Below are 14,501 nucleotides of genomic sequence, written 5' to 3' on the forward strand. Positions count from 1 at the left end.
ATCCTGAATTAGACTGGGTGGTGGCACAATATTTCTGGCAACAGGGTAGACAATATGCCCCTTTCCAGGTGCCTGTCTGCTAGAGGCGTCATAACAAGCCAGCCTGCCTGTGCATATGACTCACTCATGCTCCTTTTTTTAAGAAATACAGATGCGGAGTAAATGGGAATCAATTACGCTTCCTACACAAAGAATCCCCTTAATTTGGCATCTGACACAGACACATCCTTCCTTCCAAGGGAGTAAAATTGAAAATTAATTAGAGTCCCAGGGAAACTTCCGTTATGAGTACTCCTCAGCAGTGACTCCCTGGACCACATCACACACACTCAGGTCCCTGCAATACCAGCACCAAGTGCCTGCTGATGCCAGGCAGATCCCCTTGGGCAGCCCAGGACCCTAGCAGACAGTCCCTGTTTATGGAGCTGCTGCTGCCACATTCCCTTTCTACTGAGGGAAAGACCCGCTTCATCCCAATGCCTTGCAGCCGCTGCAATAAAATGAGAGGTTTACCTGAACAGCAGACCCAGGAGTGTGGCTTCCTTCATTAGTGCTTAGACACACCAGTCCCAAATATTACATACAACAGCATCTCTGCGCTTGTATCTTTGAGAACCAAGAAGAGAGGCTGATTTCACTGCTGGGTATGAAGAACTTGTGACTCAAGGGGCTGGGATGTTCACTGCAAGCTTCACCCTCTTGCTGCATCTCTCAGGCAGAGGCAGTGACCAGGGACAGAGCAAGGTGTACAAGTGGTGACAGACTGACTCTCTGACCTGAGGGTGTCTGAAAACAGATCTATTTGTAACTTAGAATACAGCAAAATGCCTGAAAACCTGCTTTGGGGCTGAAACACACAGTGAGCTGGATGCATGTCCAGCTGAGGAGTACATGTCCTCCAACTTCTTTTAGGAAAGGAAAAGGAAAAGGAAAAGGAAAAGGAAAAGGAAAAGGAAAAAAAGATTTGAATATCACAAGCAAGGCAGCAGTTGTTTCTACAACCCTTTTATCGTTCCAGAGATGTATGCTGATAGCTCCCAGCAGCTGCAGACATGGTCTCATGGTCTCCGTGGCCCCAACACCGCTGTTTTGGGCTGTGTCTCTAGCAGATCCATCCCTCCTCATGGGAGGTGCAGCATGCCATGGAGAAACATTCATGGCACCATAACTTCAAGTAAAGAAATGCTTCAGGACTGAGTGTTTTACAGTATTACGGAAGAAAAAACATAAATATTTCCAACTTGGTGGTCCTTTGACCACCAAATCTCTTTCCTTTGGGTTATCTTTGGACAATGTCATTGCTTTGGGCAATGACAGCTTTAGTGAAACATCAATTGCTAACAAGATCAAGATCCGAGTAATATACAAACCACAGGGAGCTTGTGGTTTGTATAGAGCTTGGTTTTCATGTCACTAAAACGAGTGGTGCAGACCAGCCAAGAGAGGAGACTATGCACTTTTCTGCCAAGAGAATGGGAATTTTGTGCAAAGATGCTGCCTGCTTTGCAGCTGAGATGTGTTCCCATGTCCTCTCACACCAAAGGCTTCCTGTGAGGTTTATGTCAGGAGATGGTGCAGCTGCTGTGTGCCTGGCCTCACACTGCACCAAGTGACAGCTGCATCTCTTCCCTCTGGTGGTATTCTGAGCTACAGTTTAGTGGTGTGGTGTATGCTTCTGTGTAAGTTCCCTTTCTTTGGCCTTATTTTAATACTGTAATATTTCCAAGCAGTTCCAGTAACTTCTGGACCCGAGTGGAATTCTCTGGGATGAGTATGAGCGTTGTTCTGGTGGTCCAGGAGAAAGCAAGCTCAGCCATCTCAATTTTGGAAGACTGTTGGGCTTTCTCACCCAGGATGTCAGCACGTCTTAGCTTGCACTTCTCCCAGTTCCCCAGTGTTTTGGTTCATCCAGGTATGGGTGATGGTGTCCCTGTTGCCTGGTCCTCAGGCAGATCATAGAAAACATACTGGTTGGATGTTGTAGAAGTCTCAGCTCATTCTCCTTGCTCTGGATGCCTGTACCCTTTAAATAGACTTCCAAAGGTAATTTTAGTACAGGCAGGTGTCAAGCTGTAAGTTGCAGAGTCAGCACTTCTTTACCAGTTGCACTGGGATAGCCAGATTATGCCAGTCACGGTGTCATGGTGCTCTGTAGAGCTGCCTTGGCAGCCAGGGAAGGGCTTTCTAGGAAATGTCCTTCTAGACCTTTGAAGTCTTCTCATTGTCTGTCCAGGTACAGGGAGGTGGTGACGAGAACGTCTGTTTATGAAGAACAGAATTCATAGCCAAGAATCATTTGCACATGGTGGATGCTGAGGGCCATGCTTAGGGCACTGGGTTTTCACTGGAACACGCGTAAGGACTTTGCAACCAAAGTGTTAAAGCTTTCTGAGTCATAGGCTGTAAAAATTATTTCCTTCTTTATGAAGGAAATGTACCTCCTGCCTTCAGCATGGTATGGGTTCCTCCATTTCTAGGAGCTGCAAACCTTTGGGGTTGAAAAGTTCATAGCATCTAAAGTAGGTAGGGACAAATCATCAAATTGTAGAATGACCTGGGTTGGAAGGGATCTCAAGGATCATCTAGTGGGATGCCACCCACTAGATCAAGTTGCTCAAAGCCCCATCCAGCCTGGCCTTGAACACCTCCAGGGATGGGGCATCCACAGTCTCTCTGGGCAACCTGCTCCAGTGCCTCACCATCCTCTGAGTCGATCATCTCCTGATTTATCATCTCCTTTCACTCCTGGGTGGCACTGACCAGAAGATACTGCTGAAATGATTCATATTTTTCTTTTCTTACTAAAGTAAAATTTTCGAAGTATTTGTCTTGAACATCAGCAGATTGTGAGGATTCACCTGAATCTTTGCCTCCAGACTCCAATGAGGTGTGGGATTTGATAATCCTTTTGCAGCTCTCTTCAGTTACTGTCTGCTGTAAACTTGTCATGAATCTTTAGCAAAACTAGGCTTTCTCTCACCTTTGTAAAGAGTATCTGACAGAGCGAGGTGCATGCTAATTCACTGCAGTTGTCTGTTCCTGCATTTGCTCGACTTATCAGACAAGTTGTCCAAATTCCTGAGGACTGTGATCTTTCAGGATAGGCAGGATTAAAGGCATAGTTTTCAGAAATACCGTTATATCCTCTTTGCAAACTGATAAAGCTATATTTTGTCTTTTCAATGGGGCTTTTTAAGATCTGATGGAGCAACCCAGTAATATAAAACACTTTGGGCTGTCAGGGTGGAGAGGTACAAATCCCACTACCACTGTGGATGTTTTACTGGCTGGGATGCACACAGAGTATTTTAAAGAGTGAATCAGTGTCTGTGATTATAGGAGGGGAGATGAAACCTTTTAATTAATTGTCTCTCTAGGGTTTCTAGTTCCTCTCCATCTTCTCCAGGCATGTTGTAAGGCTGTGACTACAGCCAGGCAGAGGTGTTTCTACTTCAAGGGATGTAGTTCTACATCCAGACTAATAATTGCAGTAAAGCGTAGGTCACTGCCCAGCAAGGAGGGTGCCTGCAGGACCTCGCTCAGCTGTCACTTTGGCAAGCTCCTGCAGCCATTTGCCATGTGCCCTTGGCAGTAGAGTCTCAGCCCAGGTTTCTGAAGCGTTTTGTAGATCATGGCTTCTTGGCCAAACTCTCTTCTTCTGAGGATTTTCTTGTTTGGTTGTTGGCTGCCTCTTGCACCACATTGTCCTGCACTGTGTTTCCCTCATACAGTGCAGCACCGTGCACAGTCCTAAATCCACTGCTGAAGAAGGAACCACCTACTGAACTCCCACTGCTCCTGGAAGATGTCAGGATCTGACCCAAAGGCTCCTCAGCGTTAAAATGTTGCTCAGGCCTCGGTGCTAATTAGCAGAGCACTGGTCTCACAGCTGCCCGAGGAGAAGCAGGAAAGGCAAGTGACTCCTGTTCTCCCATTGCCTGCCTTTTCCCAAACAGTGTGAATCTGCCACTAATTGGCTCTGGTTAGCAGGTGATTATGTTATTCTCATTTAGTTGTGCAGAGATGATCTAAGACCAGAAGTTTCTCAGCAGATTGAACTGCAAGCTAAATGAGCAGTGCTCTAGGAACGGAAAGGAATAAAAACATTTTGTGTGAGAGCATTAGCAGTCAGCCGTGGAATATCGGCCAGAAGTCTGCCTTGTTACCTGGCTCAGGGGGTGTGTGGGGGGAGAGAGGGTGTGGGTCCTGCTCCACTTCTGTGGTTGGAGGAAGCCTCTGTGGTGAGGCACAAAGCTCTCCGAGTAGGAAACTGCCTCCTGAATTTTGAACAGAATATGCATCTTTCAGTATTTCAGGGATAACCCAGGTAATACCCTAGGCAGAGTGTCTCTGAAGATTTCATCCATTAATGACTTCACGATTGCTCCCAAAATAGCTAACTGACAGCCAAGGGAAATTTTCCTTGACCACAAATTTATGCTGGGGGCCACCCAGATGGAAAGCAACTTGTAAGAAAAGGACTCGGGGTCCTGGTGGACACCAGGTTGACCATGATCTGGCAGGTGGAGGGAGGTGATCCTTCCCCTCTTCTCAGCATTGGTGTGGCCACCCCTGGAGTATGGTGTCCAGTGCTGGGCTCCTTGGTATGAGAGGTGTGGACATACTGGAGAGAGTCCATCACAGTACCACGATGATGATGTAGGGACTGGAGCACCCCTCCTGTGAGGAGAGGCTGAGAGAGCTGAGACTGTTCAGCCTGGAGAAGAGGAGGCTGAGGGGTATCTCATCCATGTACGTAAATACCTGAAGGGAGATAATAAATACCTGAAGGGAGATACAGAGAGGATGGAGCCAGGCTCTTGCCAGTGATGCACAGTGCTGGGACAAGAGGCAGTGGGCACAAACTGGAGCACAGGAGGCTCCCTCTGAACATGAGGAAACACTTCATAACTGTGTTGGGTGTTGGAGCACTGGCACAGGTTGCCCAGGGAGGTTGTGGAGTCTCCCTCCTTGGAGATCTTCAAAAGCTGCTTAGACACAGTCCTGGGAAACTTTCTCTAGGTGTCCCTGAGTTACTACTGTGTGGGTAGGGGGGTTAGACAAGTTGACCCTCAGAGGTCCCTTCCAACCTCAGTCTACAATTCAGTGATTGACATATGAATCTTATCACCATATATAATGCTCTTCTCTAAGATGGTTTTATTCCCAGACTTTGAGATCCTGTTTTCTGGGGAAGTCTTTGATTCTTTAATTGTCTTACAACTCTGGGTACTGCAGGAGATCTAGGAAAAAAGAGTCCCTCAAAACATTTCCAACTCTTTCTATGACAGACAAGCCCTGAAAGTGAGTTGCTCTCAATGATCCTTGTGGGTCCCTGCCAACTTGGGATATTCTATGATTCTATGAAAGTGTCTTAGCATACACCAGAATAGGGAGAAAAGCTGGTACCCTCTTATGTTCCCTTGGTGTGAACACATGCATGTGACACGGTAGCACAGAACTCATATGCTCACTGTCTCACATGGCTTTGAGCACTTCTCTTTCTTTTCCCCAGTGAGCCCACCAATCTGCCAGGTAGGACAGATAGGAACAGTGCCATGTGGTTTTCTCCTGCCCAAGCTCTTCATCTTTCTAAAGATTAATTAAATACCCATTGAAACCAGAGAGGGTGTGAGTGGGTGGGAGTTATACCTGTGGGTTCAGGCACCCTCAGTGGGCTGGTAAAGTGGGGCCAGCCTGGTCCTCACTGGGTCCACCTCCCCACACGGTGCTGCACACATCAGCTGAGACTTCACCAGGAGGTGAGCAATGTGAGTTCACATCTCCTGAAGCAAAGAAGCCTTTACAAACTGGACTCACCAAAGTTGGGTCTCCTGTATCCTACTGAGTGGATGCTCCTGTTAGTTGGTCTTAGCAGGAAGAGCTGATCTTTTTTACACTGTCCGTTCTTCTAGGAAAGCTCTGAATCACCATTGTTTCTTTGAAAGTACCACTTTAGGAGAGAAGTTCAAAGTTCAGCATCTGAAGTAGGATATAGATTTACTCTCTGCAGCTTAGAGTGAAACATATCCCTCCCTTCAATGGGGAGCGTGTCCTGGTTCAGCTGTCCAATCGGAAGTTTTTGTTAGATGGTTTGGGTGGACATCCACGCATTGTGGCATTTCCAGAAATTGCTTAATTTCCTGGTTCTCCCAAGGTATGGTGCGGGGGCAGCATGGGTCCCTGGCTCTGCATTTCCTCAGGCAGTTCTGAAGCAGCAAAGTCATATTTGTAAAGCTATGCTAAAGATCCTTGATTTCTGCTTATGGTAAGGAAAAATTGTTAGGACTTATATAATGGTCCTGGGAGTTCAAACCATTTCCAGAATCTGTTGTGACCAAAATCAATATCCCATCCAAAGAGTTGTTTGTTTGCTGCAAAAGACAGAGCAGTCAAGAACAGCTTGGTGTCCTCATTGGTGATTGCATTTTTTGATACACAAAATCTAGTAGGCATCATCATTGTCTGAAGTTAGCTTCTTTCTCAGAGACTCCCTGGGAGACAATAGGTACTGAATGGAATAAAGGGAGACCAAGATAGCAAATTCTGTTTCCTTGTGCATTTTTCTGCTACTGCACCCTGACTAGCTTGGACTGCTTGGATTGATTCCCTGCCCTTATCCTCGGCTGGTGGCACATGTACCACCCGCCCAGCCAGCGGGAAGCAGTACATGGCTCTGGGATGCTGCTGGGGGTCCTGAGTACTGATTTGAATGCTGGCAGCTGTTCTTGGCACGTCTAGAAACGGTGGTGGGGCAAAACCTGCACTCGCTGACACTCCATATGTGCCCCACTCTCCAGGGTGCTCTGGCTTAGGAGATCCAGACCCAGGTTTTAGAAGCAATGAACCTGATATTTTATTGCTGGAGATGAAATTCAACAAAGGCAACTGCAGGGTCCTGCACCTAGGGAGGAATAACCCCATGCACCAGTACAGGTTGGGAGCTGACCTGCTGGAAAGCAGCCCTATGGAGAAGGACCTAGGAGTCCTGGTGGACAGCAGATTTACCATGAGCCAGCACTGTGTCCTTGTGGCCAAGAAGGCCAGTGGTATCCTGGGGTGTATTAGGAAGTGTGTTGCCAGCAGGTTGAGGGAAGTGATCCTGCCCCTCTTCTTAGCACTGGTGAGGCCTCACTTGGAGTACTGTGTCCAGTTCTGGGCTCCCCAGTACAAGAGGGACATGGAGTTCCTGGAGCGGGTCCAGCAGAGGGCTGTGAAGATGATGAGGGGACTGGAGCATCTCTCATATGAGGAGAGGCTGAGAGAGCTGGGTCTGTTTAGCGTGGAGAAGAGAAAACTGAGAGGGAATATTATCAATGTGTACAAATATCTGAAGGGAGGGTGACAAAAGGATAGGGCTGGACTCTTTTTAGTGGTACCCAGTAACAGGACAAAAGGCAGCAGGCACAAACTGAAACACGGGAAATTCTGGCTGAATATGAGAAAACATTCTTTACTGTAAGGGTGACAGAGCACTGGAACAGGTTGCCCAGAGTCTCCTTCTTTGGAGATATTCAAAACCCACCCAGATGAGATCCTGTGCAACATATGCTAGGTGACCCTGCTTGGCAGTGGGGTTGGACCAGAGGATCTCCAGAGAACCCTTCCAACCTCAACCATTCTGTGTGTGATTCTGTGTGTGTGAAATCCTTTCCATCAGAGCCAGTTTATTTCTGTATCTGTCAGCCACACTTAGAGTAACAATTTGAAACTCCAGAACAACAAAAGCATTTCTTCCAAAGGACAGAAGAGCAAAAGCGTTTCTCCTTGAGGAGGCTGAGGGGAGACCTCACTGCGGCCTACAGCTTCCTCACCCGGGGGAGTGCAGGGGCAGGCGCTGATCGGTCACCAGTGACAGGACCCGAGGGAATTGTGTCACGCTGCGACAGGGGAGGTTTAGGCTGGATATCAGGAGGGGGTTCTTCACTGAGAGGGTTGTTGCACACTGGAACAGGCTCTCCAGGGAAGTATTCACAGCACCAAGCCTGTTGGAGTTTAGGAAGCATTTGGACTGTGCACTTAGTCACATGGTCTGAATTTTTGGGTAGACCTGTGTGGTGCTAGGAGTTGGACTCAATGATCCTTGTGGGTCCCTTCCAACTTGAGATATTCTACGATTCTATGCTTCTGTGACACACAGCAAGTGCCATAATCGAGACAGAGTGTTTGGTTGTCACTCAGATGCTTTCTGAAAGTACCAGGTTGTACGGACTTGGTGGAGTTTATGATGCTGCTTGTGTGATGGCAAAATCTTTCTTCTACCCATACGTCATAAAGTACAACTCACAAATGAGGTCACTAGACGTGTTACTAAACAGTGCCGAAGGACCCGTGGCACGACATGTGCTTGTATGATCCTTCCCATCACAGCTTTGGCCATAGATGGCTCCAAAAAGGTTTGTACAAAGAAATTGTCTGCAGGTACGTAGTCAGTGCTGAGCTGTATGTGTGAGAGCACACAAATGTTCTCAGAGTATCGTAGGCTTGAGGATGAGTGGCTTGAAAGCTACCTGGCAGAAAGGAACCTAGAGGTGCTGGTTGACAGCTGGCTGAAGGGGAGCCAGCCGTGTGCCCATGTGGCCAAAAAGGCCAACGCCATCCTGGCCTGTATCAAAGGTGGTGTTGCCAGCAGGACTAGGGAGGGAAGGGATTGTCCCTCTGTGCTCAGCACAGGCAAGACTGTATCTCAAGTTTTGTGTTCAATTTTGGGCCCCTCACTGCAAGAAAGTTACTCATTTGCTGGAACATGCTCAAAGAAGAGCAATAAGACTGATGAAGGAACTGGAAAAGAAGACGCATGAGGAGTGGCTGATGGAACTGCAGCAGTTGAGTCTAGAATAAAGGTGACTGAGGAGAAAACTTGTGGCTCTGTACAACTACCTGAAAGGTTGCAGCAGGCAGGGTGTCGGTCTCTTTTTTCAGGTAATAAGTGACAGGATGTCTCAAGTTGCACCAGAGAGGTTTAGATTGGATACTGGGAAGAATTTATTCATGGAAAGGTGGTTAAGCATTGGAACAGGCTGCCCAGGGAAGTGGTGGAGTCTCCTAAGTGGTGGTGCTGAGGAGACGTGTGGATGTGGCACTTAAGGACATGGTTTGTCGGTGACTTGTTAGTGTTAGGTGGATGGTTGGACTTCATGGTCTTAAGGATCTTTTCCAACCTAAACGATTCTGTGATTCTATGATTCAGAGCAAGGGGAGTAGTTTACAAAGCCTTTCTGTCATGCTCGAAGTAAAAGAACTCCAATGCCAGAGGCAACTCATTAAACAAACAAACAAACAAACAAGAAACAGTCACACAGTTACTAGGAAGGGCTAACAGATTAAGCTGCCAAATACATTTTGTTCCTGCAGGGTTCATTTATAGTATGTTTTAAAAGACTTAGCAAGCTCCACCATGCAAAAAGCCTTTCTGTATCCTAAAGCAACAAAACAAAATCTGACATTCGCTCTCAACAGGGAAGAAATTCAGGATCTGTAATAGATACTTTCTTGATAATGTGCAAGGCACCTTAGTATTTTCACTGCCTCCCAGAGATACACAGAAATGTGGCAAGACAAACCTTAAGTTATTCCCACAGCTCTGGCATAGCCGCCTTGGCTTGGGTCTGCCACATCCCCCGTCCTGCCGTCACAGCTCATGCTGTGACAGCAAAAGCTGCAGCGTGTGTAAACCACTGGCTGTGCTCTCCAAAAACCGGCGTGCTTCCACCTCCCATCTCACGTGCTCTACCAGGATGGGGGCAGGAAGTCTCCAGAGAAGGAGTGCCGTTTAAACCTAAAATGAGAAGCCTTCAGCCAGAACTCGCCAGACAAAAAAGTGATTCTCTGATGATCAGCCCCTTGAGAGTGCATGCAGAGTGAAGCCGCTGTCCATGGTATTTGGGACTGCTTGATGTGTTTGAAGTAGTTGTGGTGAGTATTATGGTCTGTTAATTTAATTCACTGGTGGTGGTTGGAATGTGCCACCAGCCTACGGAAGGGAAACCCGTGTCTTCCCTCAGAAATGCCTGTGTCTTCTTAAGGGGATTATTCTCTCTCATGAGGAAGAACTTCCATACCGAGACCCAACACTGGCTTTGATGGAGGCACCCTGTCGGATGCTTAGGTCTTCATCACTTTATCCAGACACAATTGAGTCTGAACACTTCTATGGCTAAAATATCTGTAAGAGGTGTGAGACATGGAGTCACACATCAAATCCATCTCAGATACCTATTTTCAACAGATAGAGCAAGTGTGAGACCTCATTCATTTGATACAAAGGTGTGTGTCATCAGGTTTTCTTGCTGATGCGTAGGCTTATAGCAGTGCTTCTTGAGCACCCTTTTATTTGCAGGAGAATCAAAGCACCTTGTCTGTGAGCAGGTGTACACATGTGTACGTGTTCCAGGAGGAACGTCATGTGCAGAGTGCTCAGCCTCCTTGAGGCTCTTGGTGAAACATGCAGAGGAAATCCAGTTTCAGTTCAGCGGCTTCCAGAATAGGTTGCTGGTTACAGGGACAGCATATGACAGTAGGAGGAGGAGTCCTCCATCTGCTATTGAAGCTCACTCCAACCAGAAGCTGACAGTCAATGTGCTTCAGCTGTAAGATGCCTACATCTCTAACTTATTTACCCAACATTGTTCTCTGGTCAGTGCTGTGAAATCTGATTTGCAGTTCATATGGACGAATTTCAGATAAACTGCCAACATAGGGAAAAGCCCTGTAATCACCAAGGGCAGGATATCTGTATGGAAAAAGAAAGAGCAGCCTCTCTGTCAGTGACTACATTTAATTTGAGCTGCCCCCACTTGGCAGCCCCGTGGGGAGCAGTCTGCTCTGGCGCTCAGGCGTTTTGGCTGCGATGTCCTTTGTGTCTCGGAGAGGAGGAGGATGTGGGCACTGCGCTCGGTGAAATCACGATTATACACTGGAGACATTAAGAAGCTCCTTAGCTTCTTAATAAACGCTGTCGTGGTAGTGTTTGTTTTATTCATAATATACAAGGCGTCCTGGCTCCAGTTCAGAATTAAGCTATGGATCCAGCAGCGATTAGCTACAGTTTAGCGAGGCAAAGCAAAGCAAGAAACCTGCTCCTTCAGGCCTCGAGGTGCCTTATGGCATAGGGTGATAAAGTAGGTGAAGAAACACATTGTCAATTCATGTGGCAACATGCCAAGAGATTCTCCACACTGGACTGATAGAAAACATAAAAACGATTCCTTGTGTTTTTTCTCACATTTTCCAGTTGGGAATATATATATAGAAATGTTCCTAGAGTAAAGTCTGAACCTGGAGCAGCTGCATGACTGACACAGATCTCTATCAAGTAAGCATTAACATGAAAAAGGATTAAACTAATTAATATTCCTTAATTGAAATTGAGCCTGCCAAAAACCAGACCAAACAAAAATGGTAGTATTCTTTGAAATTATTACAAAACTTGTTATAAATGTACCTTCAATATAATACATGTAGGCTTCTGAGACATTTTGACTTAATAACTTCTTAACGATTTAAAAATGAATGTGCTACAAAATCAATATGGCAGATATGAACTGGATTGCAAGCCACATAATTAATGCTTCCTCAATGCAAGTGCTAAAGAGGAGTCATGGAGAATTTAGGCTGTCATTTTGATCTTCATGGCATTTGTGCAAGGACTGGCTCTTAGTCCAGGGGTGGTATTTGCAAAGAATAACAGCGCTGGTGCCGAGCTGAGAGGTGGGCTGGCTGCAGGGAGTAGTTTGGGGAAGTGACACGGCAGGAGTGGGATCCTGCTTGCAGACTGCCTCGTGAATGTGAGGGTCTGCGTGAGCACCGCTGCAGTCAGTGCAGCTGGAGGGATACGCAGCCGCAGCACGGGAGCGCTGCAGCAATCCCACTGCACTCGGGGCTCTGCTGGCCGCACCATCAGCAGCCTGGTGGCTTGCACACACACACCTGCGTGCAAAGCCCCCCACGGGAGTGTCTTGTGCTGTGGGCTGGGCACCACCGGGTCAGCATGAGCATGCAGCACGGTGCAGAGCTGCAGTATCCAACAGCCTCTTTGCATTGAGCAAGTATTTCTGGGAGCTGCCTGCAATACCTACATTTTCTGCATGCTTCTCGTGACTGTTTCTAAAAACACGAAGGAGCCTTTTAGAGATCTGAGCTGGTCTTTAATATCTCTGCATTGACTAAATCATGATACTGGAGTGACATTTAGAAGTATTATAAGGAAAGGGTAGCTATTTATTTCTTATTAAAGTGTTTTCTCCCCCGAGGGACTATAATGCAGCGCAGTACTGGAGCAGTACTTCTGGGCTGAGGCTGGCAGGTGACCCAGCACACATCCCCGGTGTGACAGTGCCTTCTACTGAAGCTTTGCGCCTGGGGACAGCAAGTTTGGTGAGAGGGCTTGGGCAGCGTGCTGATGAGCAGGAGGGGAAGCCGTGCCCCTCTTGCTCATCAAAAGCCGTGGGACAGCTCTTGCCCCTGCAGCAGCCGTTCCCCTCCCCGTCTCCATGCAGCACCGGGCCGGAGGAGGTCCGCAGGTGGAGACCCCGCGGTGGGGCCGTGCCGCTCCCCAATCCACAGCCCCGGCAGGGAGCAGGGCTGCGCTCCGCAGCCTCGGGGGCGCAGCAGGGACGGCTTGGGGCAGCCCCGCCTGGGTTATGGAAGGTGGCCCCGTGGCCCCGGGAGATGCGGGGAGCTGGGGAGGACGTGTGCTAACGAGCAGGGTCCGCAAGCATCGCACAGGGGCTGCGGGCATTTGGCACGAAGCTGCAAACATGGAGCACGGAGTAAAACACGGGGCATGGGGCTGCACGAGCACACCGGGGCTGCGGGCACGGGGCGGGGGCTGCGGGCGCGGGGCAGCCGGGGGGTCCCCCGAGCAGGGGCCAGCCCCGAGCTCCTCCCCGGCCCGGCTCAGCTCGGAGGGGGCAGCCCGGGGGCCGCCCCGTGCAGGGAGCGCTGCGACCCCCGGGACCCCCGGCAGCTGCCCCCGTCCCCGCTACGCCCCCCCCGCCCCCTCCGGCCCGGGGCGGCGGCGGCCGCCAGGGGGCGGCGCGGAGCGCGGCGGCGGCGGCGGCGGCGGAGGAGGGAGGGAAGGAGGGAAGGAGGGAGGGAGGCAGCGGCGGCGGCGGCGGCCGGGGTCGGCGGAGCCGCGGCGCGGCGGGGGCGGCGGCCGGGGGCGGGGGGCGGGAGGCGGCCGGGCCGGCGCCGGCCCCGTCCCCGCCCGCAGGGGGAGGAGCCGCCGGCGGCGGCACCTGCCCCGGGCCATGGTGCGCGCGGCGGCGGCGCGGCGCCGGAGGGAGCGGAGCGCCGCGCGGGGCGGGCGGCGCCGCGCCATGGAGCCGGCGGCGGGCGGCGGCCCCCCAGCCGCAGCCGGTGCCCGCGCCCGGGCGGCGCCGCGGCGGCCGGGGCTGCGCTGAGCCCCCCGGCCCCGGGGCCGCGCCGAGCCCCCGAGCCCCGCGGCCGCGCCGTCCCCGCCATGGCGCAGCCCGCGGGCCGCGGCGGGCCGAGCCACGAGCTGCCGGGCATCAGCACCGTAACCTACGTCTTCGTTTACAGCCCCGGCGGCCCGGCGGGGCCCCCCGGGCCCGGCCCCGGCCCCGAGCCCGCGCCGCACGCCGCGCCCGCCCCGCTGCGCGGGCCCAAGCGGAAGCTGTACAGCGCCGTGCCCGGCCGCAAGTTCATCGTGGTGAAGAGCTACGCGCCGCAGGGCGAGGGCGAGATCCAGCTCAACCGGGGCGAAGCCGTCAAGGGTGAGTGCGGCGGGGCCGGGCGGGGCCGGGGCCGCGACGGGACGGGGCGGGGCGGGGCGGGGCCGGAGGCAGCGGAACGGGGCTGGGGGGGGCCCCGTGGAGCCCCCGCGGGGAGCCGCAGGGTTTGGGGCCATGGAGCGGCCCCGGGTGGGGACCCCCAGCAGAGCCCCGGCCGCCGGTGGGGCCGTGGGGGGCTCCGTGCGGGCGCGGGGCCCTGGGGCGCTGCCCCTGCGGTGGGTGCGGGTCTGGGCTCCAGCCCTGCGGCACGGGGCGCTGGGGCACCGAGGAGAGGTTGGTGCATCTCGGAGCCCTTTCCAGCCCTGCCTGATGTTGGCTTTATGCCTCGAGTCCACCCTACACGGCCCTGGAGTTGGTCCCAGTGTGGGGGTCTGCGGGGTGCTGCAGGGGCGCGCAGCCCACCAGTTACTGTGCACCGGTTGTGGGTATGGGCAGCAGGAGCGGAGGGGAGGAAGCTGGCGAGGAAATGCTCTCTGAGCAAAACTCCCAACCACCTGCACCATGGAGCCACGGCGATGCAGAACTGTTGGGGAGATGAGAGGTTTAGAGGGATAATGGGATTGCCCATTATGTTGGGAAGACTTCTTGAAAGGCATGTAAACCCCTGCGGTAGGTCAAAAGTCAGCTTCCAGCAGACAGGAATAAGAAAAGACTTTCTCTGCAAGCAGGCTAATTCCACAGCTATTCACAGAAAGTTTAAGGATCTTCTTTTCTTTTCATCTCCTTGCCTCCACTTTTTTGCTGATG

At 51.2% G+C, this 14,501-nt stretch overlaps 1 protein-coding gene across 3 annotated transcripts in view; it reads left to right on the forward strand.

The window, feature by feature from the left end:
• The window catches only part of SHANK3 (SH3 and multiple ankyrin repeat domains 3), a 363,910-nt gene that overhangs the window by 162,986 nt on the left and 186,423 nt on the right, over window positions 1–14,501 (forward strand). For all 3 annotated transcript variants that reach the window (XM_038180780.2, XM_038180783.2, XM_072035934.1), the window contains one exon: window positions 13,543–13,736. In XM_038180780.2, coding sequence (XP_038036708.2) covers window positions 13,543–13,736 — 194 coding nt within the window. The remainder of the gene's footprint in view (window positions 1–13,542; window positions 13,737–14,501) is intronic.

The sequence above is a fragment of the Anas platyrhynchos genome, chromosome 1 (genome assembly GCF_047663525.1).
Source record: "Anas platyrhynchos isolate ZD024472 breed Pekin duck chromosome 1, IASCAAS_PekinDuck_T2T, whole genome shotgun sequence".
Classification (NCBI taxonomy): Eukaryota; Metazoa; Chordata; class Aves; order Anseriformes; family Anatidae; genus Anas; species Anas platyrhynchos.